Genomic DNA, 27,817 nt, shown 5'->3' with positions numbered 1-27,817 from the left:
GTGTGTGTATGGTACTGTATAGGAGATGTGTTGATTGTGTTGTGTGTGTGTGGTACTGTATAGGAGATGTAGTGATTGTGTTGTGTGTGTGTGGTACTGTATAGGAGATGTGTTGATTGTGTTGTGTGTGTATGGTACTGTATAGGAGATGTGGTGATTGTGTTGTGTGTGTGGTACTGTATAGGAGATGTAGTGATTGTGTTGTGTGTGTATGGTACTGTATAGGAGATGTGGTGATTGTGTTGTGTGTGTATGGTACTGTATAGGAGATGTAGTGATTGTGTTGTGTGTGGTACTGTATAGGAGATGTAGTGATTGTGTTGTGTGTGGTACTGTATAGGAGATGTGGTGATTGTGTTGTGTGTGTGTGGTACTGTATAGGAGATGTGGTGATTGTGTTGTACTGTATAGGAGATGTGGTGATTGTGTTGTGTGTGTGGTACTGTATAGGAGATGTAGTGATTGTGTTGTGTGTGGTACTGTATAGGAGATGTGGTGATTGTGTTGTGTGTGTGTGGTACTGTATAGGAGATGTGGTGATTGTGTTGTGTGTGTGGTACTGTATAGGAGATGTAGTGATTGTGTTGTGTGTGTGTGGTACTGTATAGGAGATGTAGTGATTGTGTTGTGTGTGTGTGGTACTGTATAGGAGATGTAGTGATTGTGTTGTGTGTGTATGGTACTGTATAGGAGATGTAGTGATTGTGTTGTGTGTGTGTGGTACTGTATAGGAGATGTTGTGATTGTGTTGTGTGTGTGGTACTGTATAGGAGATGTAGTGATTGTGTTGTGTGTGTGTGGTACTGTATAGGAGATGTGGTGATTGTGTTGTGTGTGGTACTGTATAGGAGATGTGTTGATTGTGTTGTGTGTGTGTGGTACTGTATAGGAGATGTAGTGATTGTGTTGTGTGTGGTACTGTATAGGAGATGTGTTGATTGTGTTGTGTGTGTGGTACTGTATAGGAGATGTAGTGATTGTGTTGTGTGTGTGTGGTACTGTATGGGAGATGTAGTGATTGTGTTGTGTGTGTGTTGTACTGTATAGGAGATGTGGTGATTGTGTTGTGTGTGTGTGGTACTGTATAGGAGATGTGGTGATTGTGTTGTGTGGTTTGTCTCTTGCAGGCAGAGTGAGAGCAGAGAAGAGACATATTAGGCTGAACAGAAGTAAAGGACTGTGGAAGGACTGAAGACACCTGCCAGTCAAGACTTACCAGAAAGAGACCAAAGCTCTCCATCGCTCTTTCTACCTATTCTCTTTGTTTGTCATTCTTTCTCTATCCCCACTCTCTCTCTAATGGAAGTAACTTAGAACACGTTGCTCCATCTCATGCCGGGAGCGCCCAGCAGGAAGTGATGTCGTGGAAGAGGAACTACTTTGCGTCGGGCGGTGGCTGCGGAGGTCCTGGTGGAGGGCTACAAGGACTGATCACGACCCCTCGGACTATGGCCTCCTTCGCCCCGAGTAAAGGCCTCAGCAACGAACCTGGACAGAACAGCTGCTTCCTAAACAGTGCTCTGCAGGTACACACACACACACACACACACACACACACACACACACACACACACACACACACACACACACACACACACACACACACACACACACACACACACACACACACACACACACACACACACACACACACACACACACACACACACACACACACACAGACACACACAGACACACACACACACACACTCACACACACACACGCACACATCGGCTATGCTGGACTGTCATTCTCAGTGATCTCTCACTCTCTGAGTCCCTGGGGAGCAATGATGGGAAAGATACAGAGAGTGAAAGAAAGAAAGAAAGAAAGAAAGAAAGAAAGAAAGAAAGAGAGAAAGAAAGAAAGAAAGAAAGAAAGAAAGAAAGAAAGAAAGAAAGAGAGAGAGAGATAAGGAGAGATAAAAATAGATAGTGAGAGAGGGAGAGAAGAAGGAGATATGATAGAGAGAGAGAGAAAAAAACAAAGAATTCAAAAACAAACCCAATTTTGATAAACTCCCATATGTACTGGGTGAAATACCACAGTAGGCCATCACAGCAGCAAGATTTGTGAGCTGTTGCCACAAGAAAAGGGCAACCAATGAAGAACAAACACCATTGTAAAGGAGAGGGAAGAGGGAGGAAAGAGGGAAGAGGGAGTAGAGAGGGAAGTGGAAGGAGAGAGGGAGGAAAGAGGAGAGAGGGAAGAGGGAGGACAGAGGGAAGATGGAGGAGAGAGGGTGGAGGGTGGAGGAGAGAGGGACGAGGGAGGACAGAGGGAAGAGGGAGGACAGAGGGAAGTGGTCCAACCTCTAGATGACCTGACCTCCCTCAGTGCAGTCAAAAACGTGATTGTTCTGTGTTTTATATATATTTCCACATTATGAGGTTGGAATACTGTGAAATTGTGAAAATTATGATAATGCCCTTCTTTTGATGGGATGGAGTTTTGGCTTGCCTGGTGACATCAACATTTGTTAATTGTCAAATAAGAATTTGTTCCAAACCACTCTGCAAACAGCTAGTTTTCCGTTTTTCCCCTCCCCACTCAGACCACTGTCTTAGCAAAAAAAATCGTGACAAATTGGTCCTTTCTTTTTGACCATTTTAATTGAAAACAATCACAGTGAGGTATTTAATTGTTACCCAGAAATGATTGGATATTGATATAAAAACCTCTGCATTGGACCTTTAAAAATGTAAATATGTAAAATATACAAAACATTTAAATATATAAAATGTGTGTTTTCTCTTTAGGTCCTGTGGCATCTGGATATCTTCCGTAGAAGTTTCCGCCAGCTGACCACCCACAAGTGTATGGAAGACTCCTGTATCTTCTGTGCCCTCAAGGTAGGTCTCCAAGGGCCCTTCATTCTCATGAGCACTTATTTAGCTATTATGAGTGTGTGTGTTCTATAAAGCATTCTAATGATGCTGTGTGTACAGTATGTGTGTGTGTCTGTCTGAGTACATTGTGTAGTGTAGCAGTGTTGGTGTGTACAGAGATGTCAGCATTGTATAATGTAGTGTTGTCGGTGTGTGCTATGTGTGTGTATAAGTGTGTTTGTAGTGGTGTATGTGTGTGTGTTTTACACGCTGTTCTATCTCCTGAGCCGCTGTGTAATTAATTGGCTGACTGAAAGTGCTGAGCCAGCAGAACCCACGCGGGGATGTGGCTGAACGAAGATACGAACAACATAGACAACAAGCAAAGCGTCAATACAGGATTAAGATTGAATCCTACTACACCAGCTCTGACGCTCATTGGATGTGGCAGGACTTGAAAACTATCATGGACTACAAAGGGAAACCCAGACGCGAGCTGCCCAGTGACGTGAGCCTACCAGACAAGCTAAATGCCTTTTATGCTCTCTTCGAGGCAAGCAACACTGGAGCATGCATGAGATCACCAGCTGTTCTGGATGACTGTGTGATAACGCTCTCGGTAGCCGATGTGAACAAAACCTTTAACCTCTCTGGGCTAGGTGGCACCAAATCGTCCCACCTACGTAACAGCCAGTTGAATCCTGTGGCGCGATTTTCAAATACCTTAGAAATGCTATTACTTCAATTTCTCAAACATATGACTATTTTACAGCTATTTAAAGACAAGACTCTCGTTAATCTAACCACACTGTCCGATTTCAAAAAGGCTTTACAACGAAAGCAAAACATTAGATTATGTCAGCAAGAGTACCCAGCCAGAAATAATCAGACACCCATTTTTCAAGCTAGCATATAATGTCACATAAACCCAAACCACAGCTAAATGCAGCACTAACCTTTGATGATCTTCATCAGATGACAACCCTAGGACATTATGTTATACAATACATGCATGTTTTGTTCAATCAAGTTCATATTTATATCAAAAAACAGCTTTTTGACATTAGCATGTGAAGTTCAGAACTAGCAAACTTCCGGGGAATTTACTAACAATTTACTAAATTACTCACGATAAACGTTCACAAAAAGCATAACAATTATTTTAAGAATTATAGATACAGAACTCCTCTATACACTCGATATGTCCAATTTTAAAATAGCTTTTTGGTGAAAGCACATTTTGCAATATTCTAAGTACATAGCCCAGCCATCACGGGCTAGCTATTTAGACACCCGGCAAGTTTAGCCTTCACCAAAATTAGATTTACTATAACAAAAATGTTATTACCTTTGGTGTTCTTCATCAGAATGCACTCCCAGGACTTCTACTTCAATAACAAATGTTGGTTTGGTCCCAAATAATCCATCGTTATATCCAAACAGCGGCGTTTTGTTTGTGCGTTCTAGACACTATCCGAAATGGTAAATCAGGGTTACGAGCATGGCGCATTTCGTGACAAAAAAAATCGAAATATTCCATTACCGTACTTCGAAGCATGTCAACCGCTGTTTAAAATCAATTTTTATGCAATTTATCTCGTAAAAAAGCGATAATATTCCGACCGGGAATCTGCGTTTCGGTAAATAGAGGAAAAAAAAGAAAGACGGGGGCGATCAGTGCACGCGCCTAAGCCCACTGTCCCCTGATCGGCCACTTGAGAAAGGCGATAATGTGTTTCAGCCTGGGGCTGGAATGACGACATTCAGCTTTTTCCCGGGCTCTGAGAGCCTATGGGAGCCGTGGGAAGTGTCACGTTACCGCAGAGATCCTTTGTTTTGGAAAGAGATGTCAAAGAAAGCCAATAAATGGTCAGACAGGCCACTTCCTGTAAAGGAATCTCTCAGGTTTTTGCCTGCCATATGAGTTCTGTTATACTCACAGACACCATTCAAACAGTTTTAGAAACTTTAGGGTGTTTTCTATCCATATCTAATACGTATATGCATATTCTAGTTACTGGGTAGGAGTAGTAACCAGATTAAATCGGGTACGTTTTTTATCCGGCGGTGTAAATACTGCCCCCTAGCCCTAAGAGGTTAAACAGGTCAACATTCACAAAGCCGCTGGGCCAGATGTATTACCAGGACGTGTACTCAAAGCATAAGTGGCCCAACTGTCAAGTGTCTTCACTGACATTTTCAACCTCTCCCTGACCGAGTCTGTAATACCTACATGTTTCAAGCAGACCACCATAGTCCTTGTGCCCAAGGAAGCGAAGGTAACCTCCCTAAATGATTACCGCCCTGTGGCACTCACGCCGGTAGCCATGAAGTGCTTTGAAAGGCTGGTCATGGCTTACATCAACAGCATCCTCCCGGACCCACTCCAATTCGCATACCGCCCCAACAGATCCACAGATGACGCAATCTCAATAACACTCCACAGTGCCCTTTCTCACCTGGACAAAAGGAACACCTATGTGAGAATGCTGTTCATTGACTACAGCTCAGTGTTCAACGCCATAGTGCCCACGAAGCTCATCACTAAGCTAAGGACTCTGGGACTAAACACCTCCCTCTGCAACTGGATCCTGGACTTCCTGACGGGCCGCCCCCAGGTGGTAAGAGTAGGCATCAACACGTTGGCCATGCTGATCCTTAACACTGGGGCCCCTCAGGGGTGTGTACTTAGTCCCCTCCTGTATTCCCTGTTCACCCACAACTGCGTGGCCAAACACAACTCCAACACCATCATTAAGTTTGCTGATGGCACAACAGTGGTAGGACTGATCACGGACAACGATGAGATGGCCTATAGGGAGGAGGTCAGAGAACTGGCAGTGTGGTGCTAGGACAACAAGTCTTTCTTTAGAACACTGGACCATACATCTGGCCTGTATCTAAAAAAAAAGTGTTTTGTTTGTCCCACCAAGATTTACATGCTAAAATTGCCACAGTATACTGCGCTCCAAATGTTCTATCTATGAGTCTGGGAGAGAACGTATAGGCCTAGGCGATGCTGCTGGTTCATTAATTGTGCAGGGCAAACAATTTTCACTTTGGCCCTCCTTCTGCACCCGTAGGAGAGAGAGAATGGGAGGGTGAGGAGAGAGAGAAGGGGAGGGAGAGAGAGGGAGAGGGAGAGGGAGCGAGGGAGGGGGAGTGACAGGGGAAGTGAGGGATGAATGAATGTGGGAGTGGTGTCGATTGCGCCTGTCCTCTCTTAGTGATGCTTAGGAATTTTCCCTTCAGCTCAATCACCCACACACCTCCCTCCTCCCACTGTCTATATCTCTCCTCCTCCCCATCTCCATCCCTCCCTCTCTGTAGGATATATTCCCCCTCTATTTTCCTTGGAGCATTGCTGCAGTCAGCAGCGCCATCGTGACACACACACAGACACACACGCTCGCACACACCAGTGGAGGCCGGTGACTTGAAAAGTTGAGGAGGATGGGAGACCCACGGTGTAGGCACAGAGATGTCAAAGTGTGTTTCAAAAATCGTCAAAAGAGTAATTACTTTAACCTAAAGCATTTAATAAAGACATTTATAGTACAATGTTTTGGGGAATGGGAATGAGAGGGCTACTTACACCGTTTTGGGAAGGTATCACAGCAGTGATTGAATGAGGGTATGAGGTATGAGTTGAGGTGTTCAGTGGCTTGACTTCAGTGCAGGACAGGATTTGACTGGGAAGACAATAAACAATAACACTACACAGTTAGACAAAAGAGTTCAGAATGAGTTAGTCCAAGCAAGGAGTAAAATCATTGATGTGTAATAATGTGATTGTGTATGTGATTGACTCTACATACAGTAATGAGGTATGAATTGAGCCACATCTAAAATGTTATACCTTTTCTATATCCATATAGAAACACTAGCTACGACCTGCCTTATTTAGCTAGCTCAATGTGAAATTCTGATTTGTGTGGAAACTAAAATATATCTTGATCTGTTCAACACCCCGAGCACTACACGATTCCACAGTTGTCTTCACTATTATTCCACAATGCACAAAATAGTTCAAATAAACCAAAACCCTTGAATGAATAGGTGTACAAACCTTTGACATCGCTATAGTAGATGAGGTTCACTTAACATGTAGAGGGCTGCACAGTGCTTGGAGAGAAAACATTCAATGTGCCAGTGGATGAGCGGACACATGAGACGTGGCTTCAGTTCATGTCAGGAGAGAGTTGACAATGGTAGTGGAGTGGAGCTGTCATTACCTCTCAATCAGGAAACAGGAGGGGACTTAGCTGTAAATACAAATAGCACATACATTCCATTACAGCTGTGCCATTGTAGGTTGAACAACAAGTTTCTCCATGAAGTTAAACACAGACTGTGCATGTCCCCCACTTGACACATCAAAGTAGCTCAAGAAACGTTCCTGAATAAAGCCCTGATCATCCACATACCTGACAATAACTGACAACTGCAAGCAGACTGGTGGCACCATAGGTCCCAGAGTGGTGGGGCAATTTTTATCCCCTGGGGCCCGGAGTTTTTTGAAAACCCTGTCAAACTGCAGCAACCTTATACTTGTTCATATGAATTATATTTAGACGAGATTAGGAAGGGAATTTCCTCTACCCAGACATAGACAACTGATAGACAGTAGAACTCACAGGGCTGTGCTTTATGCATGTTTGCATCATGCAGGCCTATGTAACTGTAGGCCTTATAAAACATTTACTCACATCTGTCATCACTATTATGTTGATTGATCATTCCAGAAAAACTGCACACTCGTGCTGGTAACGTTAGCTAGCTAGCTACTGAAGTTACCATGGCACATTTAAATAAATTGCAGTAACTGGACACAAAAATAAAGTTCTAAAACCAAAAAAACTATTTTTAATATACTTCCTCCGTCTCCTGTAAATTGAAAAAACTAATTTGAATTGAATAATATTTTAAAAACTATCACTTTTCACTCTAAATCTCTATCCAACAATGTCACCAAGCTTCTCTACACATAGAACCCCCATAATGCTCTGTGGCACAATCCCAATACAACACACTAGGTTCATTCTCTGATCCTACATCTATGATTGGATGGACAACATGTCAGTTCATACTGCAATAGTTTTTATTGGTTGGAGGACGTCCTCTGGAAGTGGTCAAAATTACCATGTATGTCTATGGAAGGGGGTGAGGCCAACAAGCCTCCTAGGTTTTGTATTGAAGTCAATGTAGCCAGAGGAGGACGGAAGCTAATTGTCCTCTGGCTACACCATGGTGCTACCCCAGACAGTGCTGTTGAAGTTACTGTAGACCTTCATTGCAAAACAGTGTGTTTTAATAAATTATTTGGTGACATATGAATATATTTAGTATGGTTTTATCTAAAAAGGATAACTTTTTTAATGTTTCACTGGTTTTATTTTTATGAAATTTCACTGAGGAGGATGGTCCACCCCTTCCTCTGAGGAGGAGCCTCCACTGGCGCACACACACACACACACACACACACACACACACACACACACACACACACACACACACACACACACACACACACACACACACACACACACACACACACACACACACACACACACACACCTCTCTAGCCTTAAATGGGTATCCCAGTTTTAGTGAAACAATGAGCAAAGAGGTAATATTAGTACTGTTGTAGTAGTACTGTTGTAGTAGTACTGTTGTAGTAGTACTGTTGTAGTAGTACTGTTGTAATACTTTTCCTCACACCATGGTAGACGTTCAACCAAGATACAACTACCTGGACAGAGTGGTATTATGTTCTACTCCATAAAGCTGCAATTTGCTCAGTTCTAGTGTGTGTGTGTGCGTGTGTGTGTGTGTGTGTGTGTGTGTGTGTGTGTGTGTGTGTGTGTGTGTGTGTGTGTGTGTGTGTGTGTGTGTGTGTGTGTGTGTGTGTGTGTATATAGAGTATCTTTGCCCAGTTCCAGTTCAGCAGTGAGCGTGTGTTACCGTCGGACATGTTGCGGAGCGCACTAGCCAAGACCTTCCAGGATGAACAACGCTTCCAGCTGGGGATCATGGACGATGCAGCAGAATGCTTTGTAAGTAAGACACCCACCCACACACAGCCACCCACTAACCCACCCACACACACACACACACACACACACACACACACACACACACACACACACACACACACACACACACACACACACACACACACACACACACACACACACACACACACACACACACACACGCGTGCTAACACTCCTCATGGAGAGTAACTGGGTATGCAGTCTTTTACTCCAGTCCTGCTTTAACACACCTGATTCTAATTGGTTAACTGAATCAGGTGTGTTAGTGTAGAGCTGGAACTAAATCCTGCAAAGGGAAGGTTGTCGATCTAACTCCTGTCTGTTCTGTTCTCCTGCCTTCATTGCTCACAGCCCAGCCCAGCTCTGCTAGCATTAGCCATTTAGCTAAGAACACTGTCCCTCTCTATAGGACTATCTGGACGTACAGGACGTGTCTGTGTTTATCCCGGTGTGTCTGTCTTTATCCCAGTGTATCAGTGTTTATCCCTGTGTGATAGTGTTTATCCCAGTGTATCAGTGTTTATCCCAGTGTGACAGTGTTTATCCCTGTGTGATAGTGTTTATTCCAGTGTATCAGTGTTTATCCCTGTGTGATAGTGTTTATCCCAGTGTGATAGTGTTTATCCCAGTGTATCAGTGTTTATCCCAGTGTGAAAGTGTTTATCCCAGTGTATCAGTGTTTATCCCAGTGTATCAGTGTTTATCTCAGTGTATCAGTGTTTATCTCAGTGTATCAGTATTTATCTCAGTGTATCAGTGTTTATCCCAGTGTGATAGTGATTATCCCAGTGTATCAGTGTTTATCCCAGTGTGACAGTGTTTATCCCAGTGTATCAGTGTTTATCCCAGTGTGATAGTGTTTATCCCAGTGTATCAGTGTTTATCCCAGTGTATCAGTGTGTATCCCAGTGTGATAGTGATTATCCCAGTGTATCAGTGTTTATCCCAGTGTGACAGTGTTTATCCCAGTGTATCAGTGTTTATCCCAGTGTGACAGTGTTTATCCCAGTGTATCAGTTCTTATCCCAGTGTGACAGTGTGTATCCCAGTGTATCAGTGTTTATCCCAGTGTATCAGTGTTTATCTCAGTGTATCAGTGTTTATCTCAGTGTATCAGTGTTTATCCCAGTGTATCAGTGTTTATCCCAGTGTGATAGTGTTTATCCCAGTGTGACAGTGTTTATCCCAGTGTATCAGTGTGTATCAGTGTTTATCTCAGTGTATCAGTGTTTATCTCAGTGTATCAGTGTTTATCTCAGTGTATCAGTGTTTATCCCAGTGTATCAGTGTTTATCCCAGTGTGACAGTGTTTATCCCAGTGTGATAGTGTTTATCCCAGTGTATCAGTGTTTATCCCAGTGTTTCAGTGTTTATCCCAGTGTATCAGTGTTTATCCCAGTGTATCAGTGTTTATCCCAGTGTGACAGTGTTTATCCCAGTGTATCAGTGTTTATCCCAGTGTGACAGTGTTTATCCCAGTGTGACAGTTTTTATCCCAGTGTGACAGTGTATATCCCAGTGTATCAGTGTTTATTCCAGTGTATCAGTGTTTATCCCAGTGTGACAGTGTTTATCCCAGTGTGATAGTGTATATCCCAGTGTATCAGTGTTTATCCCAGTGTTTCAGTGTTTATCCCAGTGTATCAGTGTTTATCCCAGTGTATCAGTGTTTATCCCAGTGTGACAGTGTTTATCCCAGTGTATCAGTGTTTATCCCAGTGTGATAGTGTTTATCCCAGTGTAACAGTGTGTATCAGTGTTTATCTCAGTGTATCAGTGTTTATCCCAGTGTGACAGTGTTTATCCCAGTGTGACAGTGTTTATCCCAGTGTATCAGTGTTTATCCCAGTGTATCAGTGTTTATCCCAGTGTGACTTGTGAGGCATCTATTTCTCAAACTAGACTCTCGAATGTACTTGTCCTCTTGCTCAGTTGTGCACCGGGGCCTCCCACTCCTCTTTCTATTCTGGTTAGAGACAGTTTGCGATGTTCTGTGAAGGGAGTAGTACACAGCGTTGTATGAGGTCTTCAGTTTCTTGGCAATTTCTCGCATGGAATAGCCTTCATTTCTCAGAACAAGAATAGACTGACGAGTTTCAGAAGAAAGTTATTTGTTTCTGGCCATTTTGAGCCTGTACTCGAACCCACAAATGCTGATGCTCCAGGTACTCAACTAGTCTAAAGAAGGCCAGTTTTATTGCTTCTTTAATCAGGACAACAGTTTTCAGCTGTGCTAACATAAATACAAAAGGGTTTTCTAATGATCAATTACTTTTAAAATGATAAACTTGGATTAGCTAACACAACGTACCATTGGAACACAGGAGTGATGGTTGCTGATAATGGGCCTCTGTACACCTAAGTAGATATTCCATTAAAAATCAGCAGTTTCCAGCGACAATAGTCTTTTAACAACATTAACAATGTCTACATTGTATTTCTGATCATTTTGATGTTATTTTAATGGACAAAAAATTAGCTTTTCTTTCAAAAACAAGGACATTTCTAAGTGACTCCAAACTTTTGAACATTAGTGTAGATGCTGCATCCACAATCACATTAACTAGAGCACATACACACACACACACACACACACACACACACACACACACACACACACACACACACACACACACACACACACACACACACACACACACACACACACACACACACACACACACACACACACACACACACACACACACACACACACACACACACACACACACACACACACAACAAGATTTCACGGTGTGACTTCAGTATTCAACATGTCCAGGAGTGGAAAAACGTCACATTTTCATTGTTAAGTTTAGGCAATAATTAAGGTGAGGGTTAAGGTTTGGGAGAAGGCACTGGGATTGAACACGCGACCCTCGGAGATGGAGTTCACAGCAGCTTACGCCCATCCAACGTCCTCATCCACAACGCCCTAGCAAGCCACTACCTACTTGATGGTAATAGTGCTCACCGTTGCCCCTAGGGGCTGGTTTTGAATGCATCTCCCGACTTCCTAGGCACCTGGACGAACGTGAGGTATTGCCTTGGATCCTGACTGACCAGGCTGTGTGTGTGTGTGTGTGTGTGTGTGTGTGTGTGTGTGTGTGTGTGTGTGTGTGTGTGTGTGTGTGTGTGTGTGTGTGTGTGTGTGTGTGTGTGTGTGTGTGTGTGTGTGTGTGTGTGTGTGTGTGTGTGTGTGTGTGTGTGTGTTACAGGAGAATCTACTGATGCGTATCCATTTCCACATCAGCGCCGAGACCAGAGAGGACATCTGTACGGCTAAACATTGTATACCACACCAGAAGTTTGCCATGACTCTGTTCGAACAGGTGAGACACTAAACCACTTCATTACCACATTCATAGGGATTTTCTAAGAACAATTGTGGCATTGATGGATCAATGGAGTGTTGGACAGAAGAGACAACCGGTGGACGCCGAGGCCCCTGAGAACTGGGGCTACACATCAGATGTGTTACTGCATCCAGGCCGGCCCTTGGTGGATAAGTATGAAAAAAAGTAAGTCGCTCTGGATAAGAGCGTCTGCTAAATGACTAAAATGTAAATGTAAAATGATAAGAGGACGTTTTTCTAATGTATTTTGTTTGTGTTTGTCAGTGTGTGTGCAGTAGTTGTGGAGCCTCGTCGGACCCCCTTCCCTTCATTCAGATGGTTCACTACATCTCTACCACGTCCCTCTGGTAACACCAGGCATGCCTATGTGTGTAGTGTGTGTAGTGTGTGTGTGCACGTGTGTGTGTGAACTACAATGTTTGCATTCGCATGTGTGTATAGTTCATTGTGTGTTCTTGAGGATGTGTGTGTATGTGTGTGTGTGTATAGTCCATTGTGTGTTCTTAAGGACGTGTGTGTGTGTGTATAGTCCAGTGTGTATGTGTGTGTGTCCTTGCTGCAGTAACCAGGCAGTGAGGATGTTAGAGTGTAGAGAGAAGCCCACCCCCAACATGTTTGGAGAGCTGCTCCGCAACGCCAGCAACATGGGAGACCTACGCAACTGCCCGGTGAGTTTGTACAGGCACGCACACACGCACACACACACACACACACACACACACACACACACACACACACACACACACACACACACACACACACACGCACACACACACACGCACGCACGCACGCACGCACGCACGCACGCACACACACACACACACTGGTGAACACACATTGACAGCTCTTTATACTGTGCTTGCATGCAGGTGTGTGTGTGTGTGTGTGTGCAGTGTGCAGTGTACAGTGTTGTTCTGCTGCCACATAGTAAAAAGCTGTTGGTGTGAGGCGGTGAATAGATCCAGGGCTGATCACACCAGCCACCTCTGCCAGAGTATCCACACAATGGACCTCTTCTCTGGGCAGAGCCTGGCAGCTGACCCCCTCTCCAGCCCCTCAGCCTCCCAGCTAGTCACACCACCATGTTATTGTGAGGCTGAGAGGATACCTTTGCTCTATGCTTCTACAATACTGCCTGTGATAGCTTTGGCCCTAAGCTACAGTATGTCCCTTGGGTTAACTGTGTGTTTGTCCCATATCCCCACACCCAGTGTGTGTCAATAACAGGAATGGTGTGTGGGTCCCTTTCTCAGAACCAGGTCATCCTGGCATAATCCCTCCCTGTCAGTACCAGTGCCAGCCTGGACCTACCCCCTGCCCACAAGGGGAGTGTGTGAATTTGTGTGTGTGTGTGTTCTGGCACTCTCTCTGGTTGTCAGGGGAGTGTGTGAATTTGTGTGTGTGTGTGTTCTGGCACTCTCTCTGGTTGTCAGGGGAGTGTGTGTGTTTAGGTGTGTGTGTGTTCTGGCACTCTCTCTGGTTGTCAGGGGAGTGTGTGTATTTGTGTGTGTGTGTGTGTTCTGGCACTCTCTCTGGTTGTCAGGGAAGTGTGTGTGTTTAGGTGTGTGTGTGTGTTCTGGCACTCTCTCTGGTTGTCAGGGAAGTGTGTGTGTTTAGGTGTGTGTGTGTGTTCTGGCACTCTCTCTGGTTGTCAGGGGAGTGTGTGTATTTGTGTGTGTGTGTGTTCTGGCACTCTCTCTGGTTGTCAGGGGAGTGTGTGTATTTGTGTGTGTGTGTGTTCTGGCACTCTCTCTGGTTGTCAGGGGAGTGTGTGTATTTGTGTGTGTGTGTGTGTTCTGGCACTCTCTCTGGTTGTCAGGGGAGTGTGTGTGTTTAGGTGTGTGTGTGTTCTGGCACTCTCTCTGGTTGTCAGGGGAGTGTGTGTATTTGTGTGTGTGTGTGTTCTGGCACTCTCTCTGGTTGTCAGGGGAGTGTGTGTATTTGTGTGTGTGTGTGTTCTGGCACTCTCTCTGGTTGTCAGGGGAGTGTGTGTGTTTAGGTGTGTGTGTGTGTTCTGGCACTCTCTGGTTGTCAGGGGAGTGTGTGTATTTGTGTGTGTGTGTGTTCTGGCACTCTCTCTGGTTGTCAGGGGAGTGTGTGTGTTTAGGTGTGTGTGTGTGTTCTGGCACTCTCTCTGGTTGTCAGGGGAGTGTGTGTATTTGTGTGTGTGTGTGTGTTCTGGCACTCTCTCTGGTTGTCAGGGGAGTGTGTGTGTTTAGGTGTGTGTGTGTTCTGACAGCTCTGTGGTGGGTCGTGAGTCAGTGGAAGGGTCTAACTCAGAAAACTACCCCCCCCCCCTCTCTCTCTCAATTCAATGGGTTTTATTGGCATGGGAAACAAATGTTTACATTGTCTACATCAAAAGCAAGTCAAATAGATACCAAACGAAAGTGAAAAAACCATTACACTGACACGTTTCAAATGAATAGACACATTTCAAATGTCATATTTTGGCTATGTACATTTAATGATGTGCAAATAGCTAAAGTACAAAATAGAATGTTTTGGAATTCTTTGTGGATCTGTGTAATCTGAGGGAAATATGTGTCTCTAATATGGTCATACATTTGGCAGGAGGTTAGGAAGTGCAGCTCATTTCCACCTCAGTTTGTGGGCGGTGTGCACATAACCTGTCTTCTCTTGAGAGCTAGGTCTGCCTACGGCAGCCTTTCTCAATAGCAAGGCTAAGCTCACTGAGTCTGTACATAGTCAAAGCTTTCTTTAAGTTTGGGTCAGTCACAGTAGTCAGGTATTCTGCCACTGTGTACTCTCTGTTTAGGGCCAAATAGTATTCTAGTTTGCTCTGTTTTTTTGTTAATTTTTTCCTATGTTTCAAGTAATTATCTTTTTTGTTTCTCATGATTTGGTTGGGTCTAATTGTCTTTCTATTCCTGTCCTGGAGCTCTGTGGGGTCTATTTGTGTTTGTGAACAGAGCCCCAGGACCAGCTTGCTTAGGGGACTCTTCTCCAGGTTCATCTCTCTGTAGGTGATGACTTTGTTATGGAAGGTGTGGGAATCGCTTCCTTTTTAGGTGGTTGTAGAATTTGACTGCTTATTTCTGAATTTTGATAATTAGCGGGTAACGGCCTAATTCTGCTCTGTATGCATTATTTGGTGTTTTACATTGTACACAGGATATTTTTGCAGAATTCTGCATGCAGAGTCTCAATTTGAAGGGGCTTTATTGACATGGGAAACATATGTTTACATTGCAACATTTTCTCTCTCTCTCTCTCTGTCTCTCTCTCTCTTTCTTTCTCTCTCTCTCTTTCTCTCTCTCAGATTCCAAATCAGTTTTCTTTCAATAATCACTTGAAACTGTTCTTCTTCTCTTTTAATATTTGTTTTTGTTTCTGTTTTCCTCTCTCCCTGCAGAGTAACTGTGGGGAGGTGTTGCGTATCCGCCGTGTGTTGATGAACTCTCCAGAGATAGTGTCCATCGGTCTGGTCTGGGACTCAGACCACTCTGACCTAGCTGAGGACGTCATTCACAGCCTGGGCACCTGTCTACACCTGGGGGATGTAAGACACGTACACACACACACACACACACACACACACACACACACACACACACACACACACACACACACACACACACACACACACACACACACACACACACACACACACACACACACACACACGTTTGCACATGTCCGCACCCACGCAGGTATTTACACACAATGATTAACCTTAGCCAATGCTTTAGCTCAGTAGTCTAATGTGGTCTTGACTCGCTTCGATTAGCCCGATAACATGCCTACACCTCTTCTTTTCTTCTTCTCTTTTCTTCTTCTCTCTCCTTTTATCCTCTATTACATCTGATTTCTCTCTCTCTCAATCGCTCTCTCCTCTCTCTCTCCTTCTCTCTCTCTCCCCTTCTTTCTCTCTCCTTCTCTCTCTCTCTCTCTCTCTCTCTCCCCTTCTTTCTCTCTCCCCTTCTCTTTCTCTCCCTCTCTCTCTCTCTCTCTCTCTCTCTCTCTCTCCCCTTCTTTTTCGCTCTTCTCTCTCTCTCTCTATCTCTCCTTATCTCTCTCTCCTTCTCTCTCCCCCTTCTCTCTCTCTTTCTCTCCTTGTCTCTCTCTCCCCTTCTCTCTCTTTCGTTCTCTCTCCTTCTCTCTCTCCATCCTTCTCCCTCATCTCTCCCCTCTCTCTCCTACCTTCTCTCTCCCTTCGTCCTTATCTCTCCCCCTCTCCCTTCCCCCTAGTTGTTTTATCGTGTGACAGAGGAGAGGGCTCGTCAGGCTGAGCTGTACCTGGTTGGTATGGTGTGTTACTATGGTAAACACTACTCCACATTCTTCTTCCAGACTAAGATACGCAAGTGGATGTACTTCGACGACGCTCACGTCAAAGAGGTGAGTTAGTGACTGAGTGAATGAGTTAGTTAGTTGAAATGTGTGTTATTTAGAATCTAGCTGCATAGAGGATAGAATGAACGAATATAATGAATAGATACTTTATTGTCCATTTGGTTAGAATATAAAGGAATCTTCCCTGGAGGGGGTTAAGTGCCTTGCTCAATGGTACAACAGTAGATATGTTGGTTAGAATGTGTGGGTGTGTTATCTCTATAGATCGGTCCTAAGTGGAAGGACGTGGTGGCACGCTGTATAAAGGGTCACTACCAGCCTCTATTGCTGCTCTATGCTGACCCCCGGGGGACGCCGGTGGTATCGCAGGACATCTCCTCCCTCTCTTACCCCCAGCTGGACCTGCTGCACTGCAGCAAGGCAGGATATGAGAGCGAGGACTCTGGTAACCTTTAACCCCTAACCTCTGACTTCTAAACCCTGAGCCTCACTCCAAAACTTCCTAACCCTAAAGCTCTCTTCTTTTCTGCCTCTCTCTCCTTTCATCCCTCTTTCTCTCTCAGGACGGGAGCCCTCCATATCCAGTGATACCCGTACAGATTCCTCTGACAGCTCCAGCCACCGAGCATCTCGAAATCGCCCTCTCCGCCAGTCAACAGGCAGCCACCTGTCCAACAAAACGCAGACCATCGTTGTCGGTAACCATGACAACAGCACACCGCTACACAGTGCAGTTGCAGCAGGTGATTAACATAGTGTATGTTACAACACCACTAGTTGTTCAGGTGTGTTAGTGCTGGGCTATAACCAAAGCCTGCACACATTCTATAGTCCCCCAGGATCAGAGAACCGTAAACACCAGTGGCGGTCAGTGCCGTTTCTTATGATTGTTTTCCATGAACATGGCCTTATTTCTATTACAGCATGTTTGATGACTGTCATTCATATTCTATTCACCCAGCTCAATGCAACAGTGATTCAGACTACTACATGATACTCTAATTGTCTCTATACCCATCATGAGGTTGCTACAACCTAGCCTATGAATGAAAGTTTACAACGTAGGTGCACACATGTCGAGAGATACATTTGAGATGACAGACAGTGACACATGAACAGACAGTGACACATTCAACACCGGCTTACACACTCTTGCCTGCATCTAGCTTATCTAGGGTGTAATCATTAGTCCAACAGTTGCAAACAAGGGTTTCTATTGGACAAATTCAGGTACTTTTTTCTCTGTTTTGTTTGCTTCCGTTTAAGAAACGTTTTTTAACAGAATCGGCGGAATGAATACACCCCTGATCATAGCAGCCACGTTGTATTCCTTCTAGCCTCTATGCATTCTCCTCCTCTCACCTTTTCCCTTCGTTTGTGGACTTCAATGAACACATCAGCAGTATGGGACCAGGCGAAAAAACCTTTCCAAGCTAAACCATGTCATAACCACTACACACAGCCTACCTCATTGTCCACATATTATCTACAGTAACGTCCTAGTCAACATAGCTAATAGAACTAATGCGTTAGTAAACCTGCTACAATCAGCAGTAACATTACAGTGTACAGTCAGTAAGCTGTTACACCGGCGGGCCTCGGTGGCAATAAATTAGTAAAACCAAAAGCTTACCTTGACCTGGAAGAGTTCCAGTGTTGTGTTGGATAGTCATAGCCAGCTAGCTAACATAGCATCCCTCTGTTTGAGTAACTTATCTAGCCAGCTGCATTTGCTAGCTAAGTAAGTGAAACTGAAAGTGAAAAAAATGAGAAATCTCTCTCTGTCTCTTGATTCTCCTTAAATTTTGAAGAACTTAATTTGTTGAAAACGGTTCAGCTATTGTCTTTCTCTTTCTCTACTCAGCACATTTCATGTACTGCAATACTAGCTAGCTGTAGCTTATGCTTTCAGTACTAGATTCATTCTCTGATCCTTTGATTGGTTGGACAACATGTCAGTTCATGGTATTATCCTACAGAGTGCTTTTGAGGCTACTGTAGACCTTCATTGCAAAACAGTATATTTTAATCAATTATTTGGTGACGTGAATATATTTAGTATAGTTTTTCAATGTTTTACCATTTTTATTTTTATGAAATTCCCTGAGGTGGATGGTCCACTGGTAAACTATCTAACCACCCTCTCTCGCTTTTTGTCTCTTTCCCGGCCTCCCTCCCTCCCTCCCTCCCTCCCTCCCTCCCTCCCTCCCTCCCTCCCTCCCTCCCTCCCTCCCTCCCTCCCTCCCTCCCTCGCACTCTTTCTCTCATCGCTCTCTCTCTCTCTCTCTCTCTCTCTCTCTCTCTCTCTCTCTCTCTCTCTCTCTCTCCCCTCTCTCTCTCTCTCTCTCTCTCTCTCTCTCCTTCTCTCTCTCGCTCTCTCACTCTATCAAACAAAGTAGCAGAGACCCCCCTCTGCCCCCCTCCCCCTCCCCTGCAGCAGGGTGACTATAAAGAGACAGCTGTGTTCCTCCTTTCCTCTCGTCGTCCCACGTCATCTTGCTCTTCCTCCCATCCTCTCTCCTCATGTTCCTTCCATCCCCCCTCCTCTACCTGTTCCTCCTATCCCGTCTCCTCCTCCTGCTCTTCCTCCCGTCCCATGTCCTCTTCCTCCTCCTCGGGGATAGGGGGGTCTGTGCTGGGATCTGAGGCAGGGGCCGTGGGGCCACACTGGGAGGATGAGAGCACCAGCAGTGAGTCCAAGTCTAGGTGGGCGCTACCGCACACAGACACTGCATGACCAAAAGTATGTGGACACCTGCTTGTTGAACATCTCATTCCAAAATCATGGTAATTAATATGGAGTTGGTCCCCCCTTTGCTGCTATAACAGCCTCCACTCTTCTGGGAAGGCTTTCCACTAGATGTTGGAACGTTGCTGCGGGGACTTGCTTCCATTCAGCTACAAGAGCTTTAGTGAGGTCAGGCACTGATGTTGGGAGATTAGGCCTGGCTCGCAGTCGACATTCCAATTCATCCCAAAAGTGTTCGATGAGGTTGAGGTCAGGGCTCTGTGCAGGCCAGTCAAGTTCTTCCACACCGATCTCAACAAACCATTTCTGTATGGACCTCGCTTTGTGTACGTGGCATTGTCATCCTGAAACAGGAAAGGGCCTTCCCTAAACTGTTGCCACAAAGTTAGAAGCACAAAATCGTATAGAATGTCATTGTATGCTGTAGCATTAAGATTTCCCTTCACTGGAACTAAGGGGCCTGGCCTGAACCATGAAAATCAGCCCCAGACCATTATTTCTCCTCCACCAAACTTTACAGTTGGCTCTATGCATCGAGGCAGGTACCATTCTCCTGGCATCCGCCAAACCCAGATTCGTCCGTCGGACTGCCAGATAGTGAAGTATGATTCATCCAATGGCGGTGAGCTTTACACCACTCCAGCCGATGGCATTGCGTATGATGATCTTAGGCTTGTGTGTAGCTGCTCGGCCACTTCATGAAGCTCCCGACGAACAGTTATTGTGCTGATGTTGCTTCCAGAGGCAGTTTGGAACTCGGTAGTGAGTGTTGCAACCGAGGATAGATCATTTTTACGCGCTACGTGCTTCATCACTCGGCGGTCCCGCTCTGTGAGATTGTGTGGCCTACCACCTCGCGGCTGAGCCGTTGTTGCTCCTAGATGTTTCGACTTCACTATAACAGGACTTTGACCAGGGCAGCTCTAGCAGTGCAGAAATTTGACGGACTGACTTGTTGGAAAGGTGGCATCGTATGACGTTGCCACGTTGAAAGTCACTGAGCTCTTCAGTAAGGCCAGTCTACTGCCAATGTTTGTCTATGGAGAGTGCATGGCTGTGTTCTCGATTTTATACACCTGTCAGCAATGGGTATGGCTGAAATAGCCGGATCCACAAATGTGAAGGGGTGTCCAAATACTTTTGTATATATATAGTGTATATACTGACATATATACTAGTCCATGTGGGAGTGACTGTACAAAGTGCATGCACAGTAGAAGCCTTATGTAATATATCTGTTAAAGTTTGAGTTCTCCAAACTTATTACAGTAAGTTAACATTTTACATTGTTACCTGCTGCAGTATTTTGTAAAGTGTTTTGACTCATGTGTAATGTAAAATGTAACCTATCCTCTCCAGTTCACCTGGGAGTCGAAGTTACCGGCCAGCCTGGAGGCCACGGAGGGAAGCCCTGAACATCGACAGCATCTTCACCCGCCAGAGAGGCTCTCCGCTGGGCTATAGCACCCTGCCTGGGCCCCCTCTACCTTCAGAGGTTCAACAACACTGTCCAACTAACACGGCTGATCTGCAGGGGGCAAGAGAGAGGGCCGGGGGTGTAGGCGGTGTGTGGGGAGATACGGAGGAGGTGGCAGGGATGCCTGGGTTGCTAGGCAACGGCACGGACTGCCCCCCTCCTCCCCCGTTGAGAGGGGCGGAGTCTCAGCCTCGTCTGATCCAGAGGATGGAGAGTGGTTATGAGAGCAGCCCTGACAGGTACACACACACACACACACACACACACACACACACACACACACACACACACACACACACACACACACCCCCAACATACTGTGACATATGTTTTGTAGTCTTACAGCGTTTCTCTCCCTCTCTCTCAGGGAGGTAGGTCAGAAGCGTGTGTTGATGTTTGGTCCATCGTGGCGCACGGTGCCCAAGTCTAAAAGCACCAGTGCCATCCTGCAGGAGCTGCCAGCACCTCGCTGGGGCTGCAACAACAACCTGGGTGTGTGTATGTGTGTAAGATATCTAACGGTATCAGATTAGTAGAGTGTGTGTGTGTTTGTACAATATTTATACATGTTTGTTTCTCCCACGTTCCTGTGCGTGCGTGTGCGTGCATGCGTGTTTGTGTGTGTGTGTGTGTGCAGGCGCTGGCCGTAGCGAGCTGGATGAGCTTCAGGAGGAGGTAGTGAGGAGAGCGAGGCAGCAGGAGCAGCAGAGGAGGAAAGAGGCGGAGAGACAAGCTGCCGTGGGATTCAACCCCAGACCCTCCAAATACATGGACTTAGACCAGCTACAACACCAAGGTGACGACGGGGAGGGTGTGTGTGTGAGAGAGAGAGAATGTGTGAGTATGTGTCTGTGTTTTAAGGAGAAAGTGTGTGCGTGTGTGTGTGTGTGTGTGTGTGTGTGTGTGTGTGTGTGTGTGTGTGTGTGTGTGTGTGTGTGTGTGTGTGTGTGTGTGAAAACCTCACCTCTCTCTCATTGACTAACACACACACACACACACACACACACACACACACACACACACACACACACACACACACACAAAGGAGTTGTTTGCATGCTTCATAACCACTCCTCTACTTTGCTTCTCTTTTTCTGTCTTTCCTTCATACCTCTTTCCCCCTCTCTTTCTGTTCGATTCCTCTCTTTCTGTTCTATTCCTCTCTTTCTGTTCTATTCCTCTCTTTCTGTTCTATTCCTCTCTTTCTGTTCTATTCCTCTCTTTCTGTTCTATTCCTCTCTTTCTGTTCGATTCCTCTCTTTCTGTTCTATTCCTCTCTTTCTGTTCTATTCCTCTCTTTCTGTTCGATTCCTCTCTTTCTGTTCGATTCCTCTCTTTCTGTTCTATTCCTCTCTTTCTGTTCTATTCCTCTCTTTCTGTTCGATTCCTCTCTTTCTGTTCTATTCCTCTCTTTCTGTTCTATTCCTCTCTTTCTGTTCGATTCCTCTCTTTCTGTTCAATTCCTCTCTTTCTGTTCTATTCCTCTCTTTCTGTTCTATTCCTCTCTTTCTGTTCGATTCCTCTCTTTCTGTTCGATTCCTCTCTTTCTGTTCTATTCCTCTCTTTCTGTTCGATTCCTCTCTTTCTGTTCGATTCCTCTCTTTCTGTTCTATTCCTCTCTTTCTGTTCTATTCCTCTCTTTCTGTTCGATTCCTCTCTTTCTGTTCTATTCCCCTCTTTCTGTTCTATTCCTCTCTTTCTGTTCTATTCCTCTTTGTATTATATTCCTCTCTTTCTATTCTATTCCTCTCTTTCTTTCCATCTCTCTTTCAATTCTATTCCTTTCTGTCTTTCCATCTTTCTTTCTCATTTCCCTTTCCATCTCTCTCTCTTCTTCTCCACCTCACTTTTTCTCTCTCTTTCTCCTCCTGTACTCTTTCTTTCTCCTCATGTTTTCCATCTCTCTCTCAATCTCTCTCTATTTCCATCTCTCTCTGTCTCTCTCTCCATCTCTCTCTCCATCTCTCTCTATTTCCATCTCTCTCTGTCTCTCTCCATCTCTCTCTCCATCTCTCTCTATTTCCATATCTCTCTCTATTTCCGTCTCTCTCTATCTCTCTCTCCATCTCTCTCTCATCTCTTTCTATTTCTGTCTCTCTCTGTATCTCTCTCTATTTCCGTCTCTATCTCTCTCTCCATCTCTCTCTCCATCTCTCTCTATTTCCATCTCTCTCCATATCTCTCTCTATTTCCGTCTCTATCTCTCTCTCCATCTCTCTCTCATCTCTTTCTATTTCTGTCTCTCTCTGTATCTCTCTCTATTTCCGTCTCTCTCTGTATCTCTCTCCTTCCATCTCTTTCTGTATCTCTCTATCCATCTCTCTCTGTATCTATCTCTATTTCCATCTCTCTCTGTATCTCTCTCTCCATCTTTCTCTCATCTCTCTCTACTTCCATCTCTCTCTGTATCTCTCCCTCCATCTCTCCATATCTCTCTCTATTTCCATCTCTCTCTGTATCTCTCTCTCCATCTCTCTCCATATCTCTCTCTATTTCCGTCTCTCTCTGTCTCTCTCCATCTCTCTCATCTCTCTCTATTTCCATCTCTCTCTGTATCTCTCTCTATTTCCGTCTTTCTCTGTATCTCTCTCCTTCCATCTCTTTCTGTATCTCTCTCTCCATCTTTCTCTGTATCTATCTCTCTCTGTATCGCTCTCTGTATCTCTCTCTCTCATCTCTCTCTATTTCCGTCTCTCTCTGTATCTCTCTCTATTTCTGTCTCTCTCTGTACCTCTCTCTCCATCTCTCTCTGTATCTATCTCTATTTCCATCTCTCTCTGTATCTCTCTCTTCATCTCTCTCTTCTTCCATCTCTCTCTGTATCTCTCTCCATCTCTCTCTGTATCTCTCTATTTCCATATCTCTCTGTATCTCTCTCCTTCCATTTCTCTCTCTGTATTGCTCTCCTTCCATTTCTCTCTGTATCTCTCTCTATTTCCATCTCTTTCTGTATCTCTCTCCATCTCTCTCTCCTTCCATCTCTTTCTGTATCTCTCTCTGCATCTCTCTCCCCATCTCTCTCTGTATCTCCCCTCATCTCTATCTATTTCCATCTCTTTCTGTATCTCTCTCCATCTCTCTCTCCTTCCATCTCTCTCTGTATCTCTCTTTCCATCTCTATTTCCATCTCTCTCTGTATCTCTCCTCCTGCTTTCTCATCAACATTCTCAGCTGTGCTCAGCCCCCTGCATGAGGCTAATGCTCGTAGTGGACTGACTGTAGTTGCGTGCATGAGGAGCACTGCGGAGCCAATCACACAGGAACAGGATATGGAGCAGGAAACAGGAAGTGCCAGTCCACAGGGACATCGCAGGTACCATAACTGTCCCCTGTGTGTCCCCAAAACCCACACAGGACCCCCCTGTGTGTGTCCCAGCTCTGCTTGTCCAAAACCCACTGCAGGACCCCTCTGTGTGTGTCCCAGATGTGCCCGTCCAAAACCCACCCCAGGACCCCTCTGTGTGTGTCCCAGATCTGCCTGTCCAAAACCCACCCCAGGACCCCTCTGTGTGTGTCCCAGATCTGCCTGTCCAAAACCCAACCCAGGACCCCTCTGTGTGTGTCCCAGATCTGCCTGTCCAAAACCTCCTCTGTGTGTAGTGCAGTAGAGTGGAAAGTGTCTGTATCTGTCTGTGTTTGTCAATGCTGATCTTGACTGGTTTGTACTAGTACTTGATGGTGAGATATCTGTGAGGGGCTGGTGCTGGGTTGGATGGCAGGTATACACTATCCTGCTCTATCTCATGTATTCTCTATTCTCTTCCTCCTCTCCTCTATTCATCAAAATAGACCTGTGATTTATGGTGACTGCTGCAAAGGCTTCTGGGTAATTATTACTGAGCCAGCCAGCGGAGATGTGGAGAATTAATGTGGGGGGTGGGGGATGGTGTGTGTGAGTATGTGTGGTGACATAGTGCCGTGTAGCTCTATAAATACTACATTACACAGTTATAAACCTAACATAAGAGGCTTTTATTTCTAAATATTTCATCATTTTCATTTGAAGTGTTTTTCAAAAATCTTTATTTACTCTGATTGTGATTGGCTCCTGAGTGTCTCTGACCCACCCCTTCTCTTCTGTGGTCCAATCAGTGAACAGTCTGGCCCGCTCCAAGTACTGCTGATGCCCAATCAGGAGGGGGAAGAGGTCCGGCCAGCCTACCAGGATGCAACCCTGGGCCCTGGTCAGCCCCCTCTCCACTCATCCCTCCCACGCCCTCCCACCAACAACCCCCCAGCACAGGTTGAGGAGGGTGAGAAGGGGGAGCGGGTGAGGAGGGGTGAGGAAGGACAGGGGATGAGCCTGGAAGAGTTGTTACAGGTTGGGGGTGTGAGACCTGTTGGCAGACACCTGGCCATCTCTCTCCCCTCTCTACCTCTCAGACTCTGGGATATATCTCACACACACACTCCCCCCTCACACACACACTCTTACTCTGACCGCCAACACACACACCCTCCACCCTCACATACAAACCCTGAGCACCCACACACACACTCTGCTCCTCCCGCAGTCAGCCCCACCCCTCACCCTCCACTGCCTCTCCACATTGGCCCGATCAAGGTTCCGCCTCCAACACCGTCACACGTCATTGGTCCTCCTGGAGCGTGGACCGCCCAGATGCCATGGTTACGCCATATGACACCCCTCCAGACCGCCGCCTCCCCTTTAGGCCACACCTCCCCTACCGAAACTACAACTCCCAGCCTGCCCCTGGGCAGCATGACCCCTGTGACCCTGAGGAGGCAGAGTTTTCAGAGCTGGACTTCCTATACCGGGCCAGCCTCCAGCCAGGATGTAGAAGTAGGTACTACAGACTATAGTAGCTGTGTGTCTAGTATATGTATGAAGTTGTGTGTGTATATAGTGAGAGTGATCCCTGACCTCCAGACTATGCCCTGTGTGTGTCTAGTATATGTATGAAGTTGTGTGTGTATATAGTGAGAGTGATCCCTGACCTCACCTCCAGACTATGCCCTGTGTGTGTCTAGTATATGTATGAAGTTGTGTGTGTATATAGTGAGAGTGATCCCTGACCTCCAGACTATGCCCTGTGTGTGTCTAGTATATGTATGAAGTTGTGTGTGTATATAGTGAGAGTGATCCCTGACCTCCAGACTATGCCCTGTGTGTGTCTAGGTAGTAGCCCGGTCAGGAGGCTGCAGTGTGGGGTAGGAGGGCCAGCTCGTTCCCTCACCCCCAATGCCAACATGGAGAGGAGTGTGTACCAGACTGACTGCAGCAGCACAATGGTCCGTAGTCTGAGCGGCACAATCATCAACCCGCGTCGCCATCGTCTCACCTCAACACGCAGCTTTGTGAGTGTATCGTACAAACACGCATACACATGCATTGCTACTCTCCACTCGTCATGTTGTAGACTTGTAGACTGTTTCACCTTCAATTCTCATCTACACTCTATCATCACTCTACTGTTCTCTCTCTTTCTCTATCCGTCAGTCTCTCTCCTCTCCTCTCTACTCTCTCCCCTTCTGAAGGTGCCTCTGCTTCTTACCTAATCTCATCTGGGATGAGACAGTGTCATCATCATCATCATCATCATCATCATCATCATCATCATCATCATCATCATCATCATCATCATCATCAGTCCATCCATATCTACATTCAGGTCATTTTAACGTCACCCCTTACCCTTCACCTCTTGGGCCTGTCCGTCACTCTGTGTTGTCCCTGCCCCTGCAGGAGATGTCCAATGGTGCGGGGAGTTTCTGGTGTCTGACTGGGGTGAAGCTGTCTTCAGGCCACTGATCCGCCTCCATATGCATCTACACTACAGGCTCCTTCCAGGCCAGCCCTCTGGGGTCCTAACCCTCCACACCGCTACAGGCTCCTTCCAGGCCAGCCCTCTGGGGTCCTAACCCTCCACACCGCTATAGGCTCCTTCCAGGCCAGCCCTCTGGGGTCCTAACCCTCCACACCACTACAGGCTCCTTCCAGGCTAGCCCTCTGGGGTCCTAACCCTCCACACCGCTACAGGCTCCTTCCAGGCCAGCCCTCTGGGGTCCTAACCCTCCACACCGCTACAGGCTCCTTCCAGGCCAGCCCTCTGGGGTCCTAACCCTCCACACCGCTACAGGCTCCTTCCAGGCCAGCCCTCTGGGGTCCTAACCCTCCACACCGCTACACTGTAAACCCCAATGTGCTGTCATTACTCAAAACTTTTGAGGAAGCTCATTGCACTTAATATATACATTTTAGTCATTTGGCAGATGCTCTTATCCAGAGTGACTTACAGGAACCTCTAAGCCACGCCTCCAATAGAATTTCCCAGTGTGCCTTGCCTTTTTGAGTAAATTGTAGAGTTACCACCCATGACTGTATTTGTTAGTGACATGGTAGTTGAATTCATTTCTTTTATATTTGTCCTGTGACCACCAATTGAATTCCAAGGTAAATGTTATCATTATAATTATAGTTCTTTATTACTTATCTCATAAGACCTTATTTTGAGGCCTAGTGTTACCCTAATACAGTGGCCTGAAACTCATGGTTTACAGGCCACATCAGGCCTGCAAATAGGGTTGCAAACTTCTGGACGCTTTCCCAAAATTACTTGATTTTCAAAAAAATCCTGGTTGAAGGATTTCTGCACAACATACCCAATTTTTGCCATCCCTACCTGCAAATCACATTAGGCTGGCTTGTAAAGTGATGTGTAAAACAGTTGACATTTTAATTTACCCGCAACCTGCATTTATAATGACTGCCAGGGTTAGAAACCATTTAAACTGGAACAACCATTTCATTAATGGGTGCCAAAAAATCTAAGTAAATGATTGGATTAGTTTCCCATACGGGAAAAAAAATGCATTTAAAATATATTTTTAGGATGCAGCTTAGGATACATGTGAAATATAAAACATTTGCCAAATAATGTCTTTTTTATGCATTTGTAAATGTATTTTAATGTGTGACATACATTTGTAAATGTATTCGGAATATATTCATTTGTTTAGAAATATATTATTTGGCGAGTTTGGGCTGTCGCCCCTCCCTGACCTTTTCCAA

At 45.5% G+C, this 27,817-nt stretch overlaps 1 protein-coding gene across 1 annotated transcript; it reads left to right on the top strand.

Moving 5' to 3' along the window:
- Window positions 1-1,131: 1,131 nt before the first annotated feature.
- On the top strand, window positions 1,132-27,817 carry LOC106593932 (inactive ubiquitin carboxyl-terminal hydrolase 54). Its single transcript, XM_045702388.1, has 18 exons — window positions 1,132-1,526; window positions 2,761-2,853; window positions 8,751-8,885; window positions 12,104-12,217; window positions 12,506-12,588; window positions 12,804-12,909; window positions 15,618-15,764; window positions 16,454-16,603; window positions 16,823-17,003; window positions 17,122-17,301; window positions 18,958-19,264; window positions 20,667-21,023; window positions 21,152-21,276; window positions 21,422-21,580; window positions 23,956-24,097; window positions 24,877-25,588; window positions 25,925-26,103; window positions 26,492-27,817. The coding sequence occupies exons 1-17, from the start codon at window positions 1,359-1,361 to the stop codon at window positions 25,958-25,960; spliced, it is 3,195 nt and encodes a 1,064-aa protein (XP_045558344.1). The 5' UTR covers window positions 1,132-1,358; the 3' UTR covers window positions 25,961-26,103; window positions 26,492-27,817.

Source organism: Salmo salar, chromosome ssa19 (genome assembly GCF_905237065.1).
Source record: "Salmo salar chromosome ssa19, Ssal_v3.1, whole genome shotgun sequence".
In the NCBI taxonomy this organism is placed as follows: Eukaryota; Metazoa; Chordata; class Actinopteri; order Salmoniformes; family Salmonidae; genus Salmo; species Salmo salar.
Note: the sequence above shows the minus strand (reverse complement) of the source record. Positions and strands in the feature narration are given on the sequence as shown.

Bases quoted from the DNA above. Each gene is read 5' to 3' on its own strand.
- LOC106593932 (XM_045702388.1), top strand. From the start codon at position 1,359: ATGTCGTGGAAGAGGAACTACTTTGCGTCGGGCGGTGGCTGCGGAGGT. The intron at 12,218-12,505 runs GTGAGACACTAA...TGTGTTTGTCAG, and splicing joins CCATGACTCTGTTCGAACAG to TGTGTGTGCAGTAGTTGTGG. The intron at 17,302-18,957 runs GTGATTAACATA...CAAACAAAGTAG, and splicing joins ACACAGTGCAGTTGCAGCAG to CAGAGACCCCCCTCTGCCCC.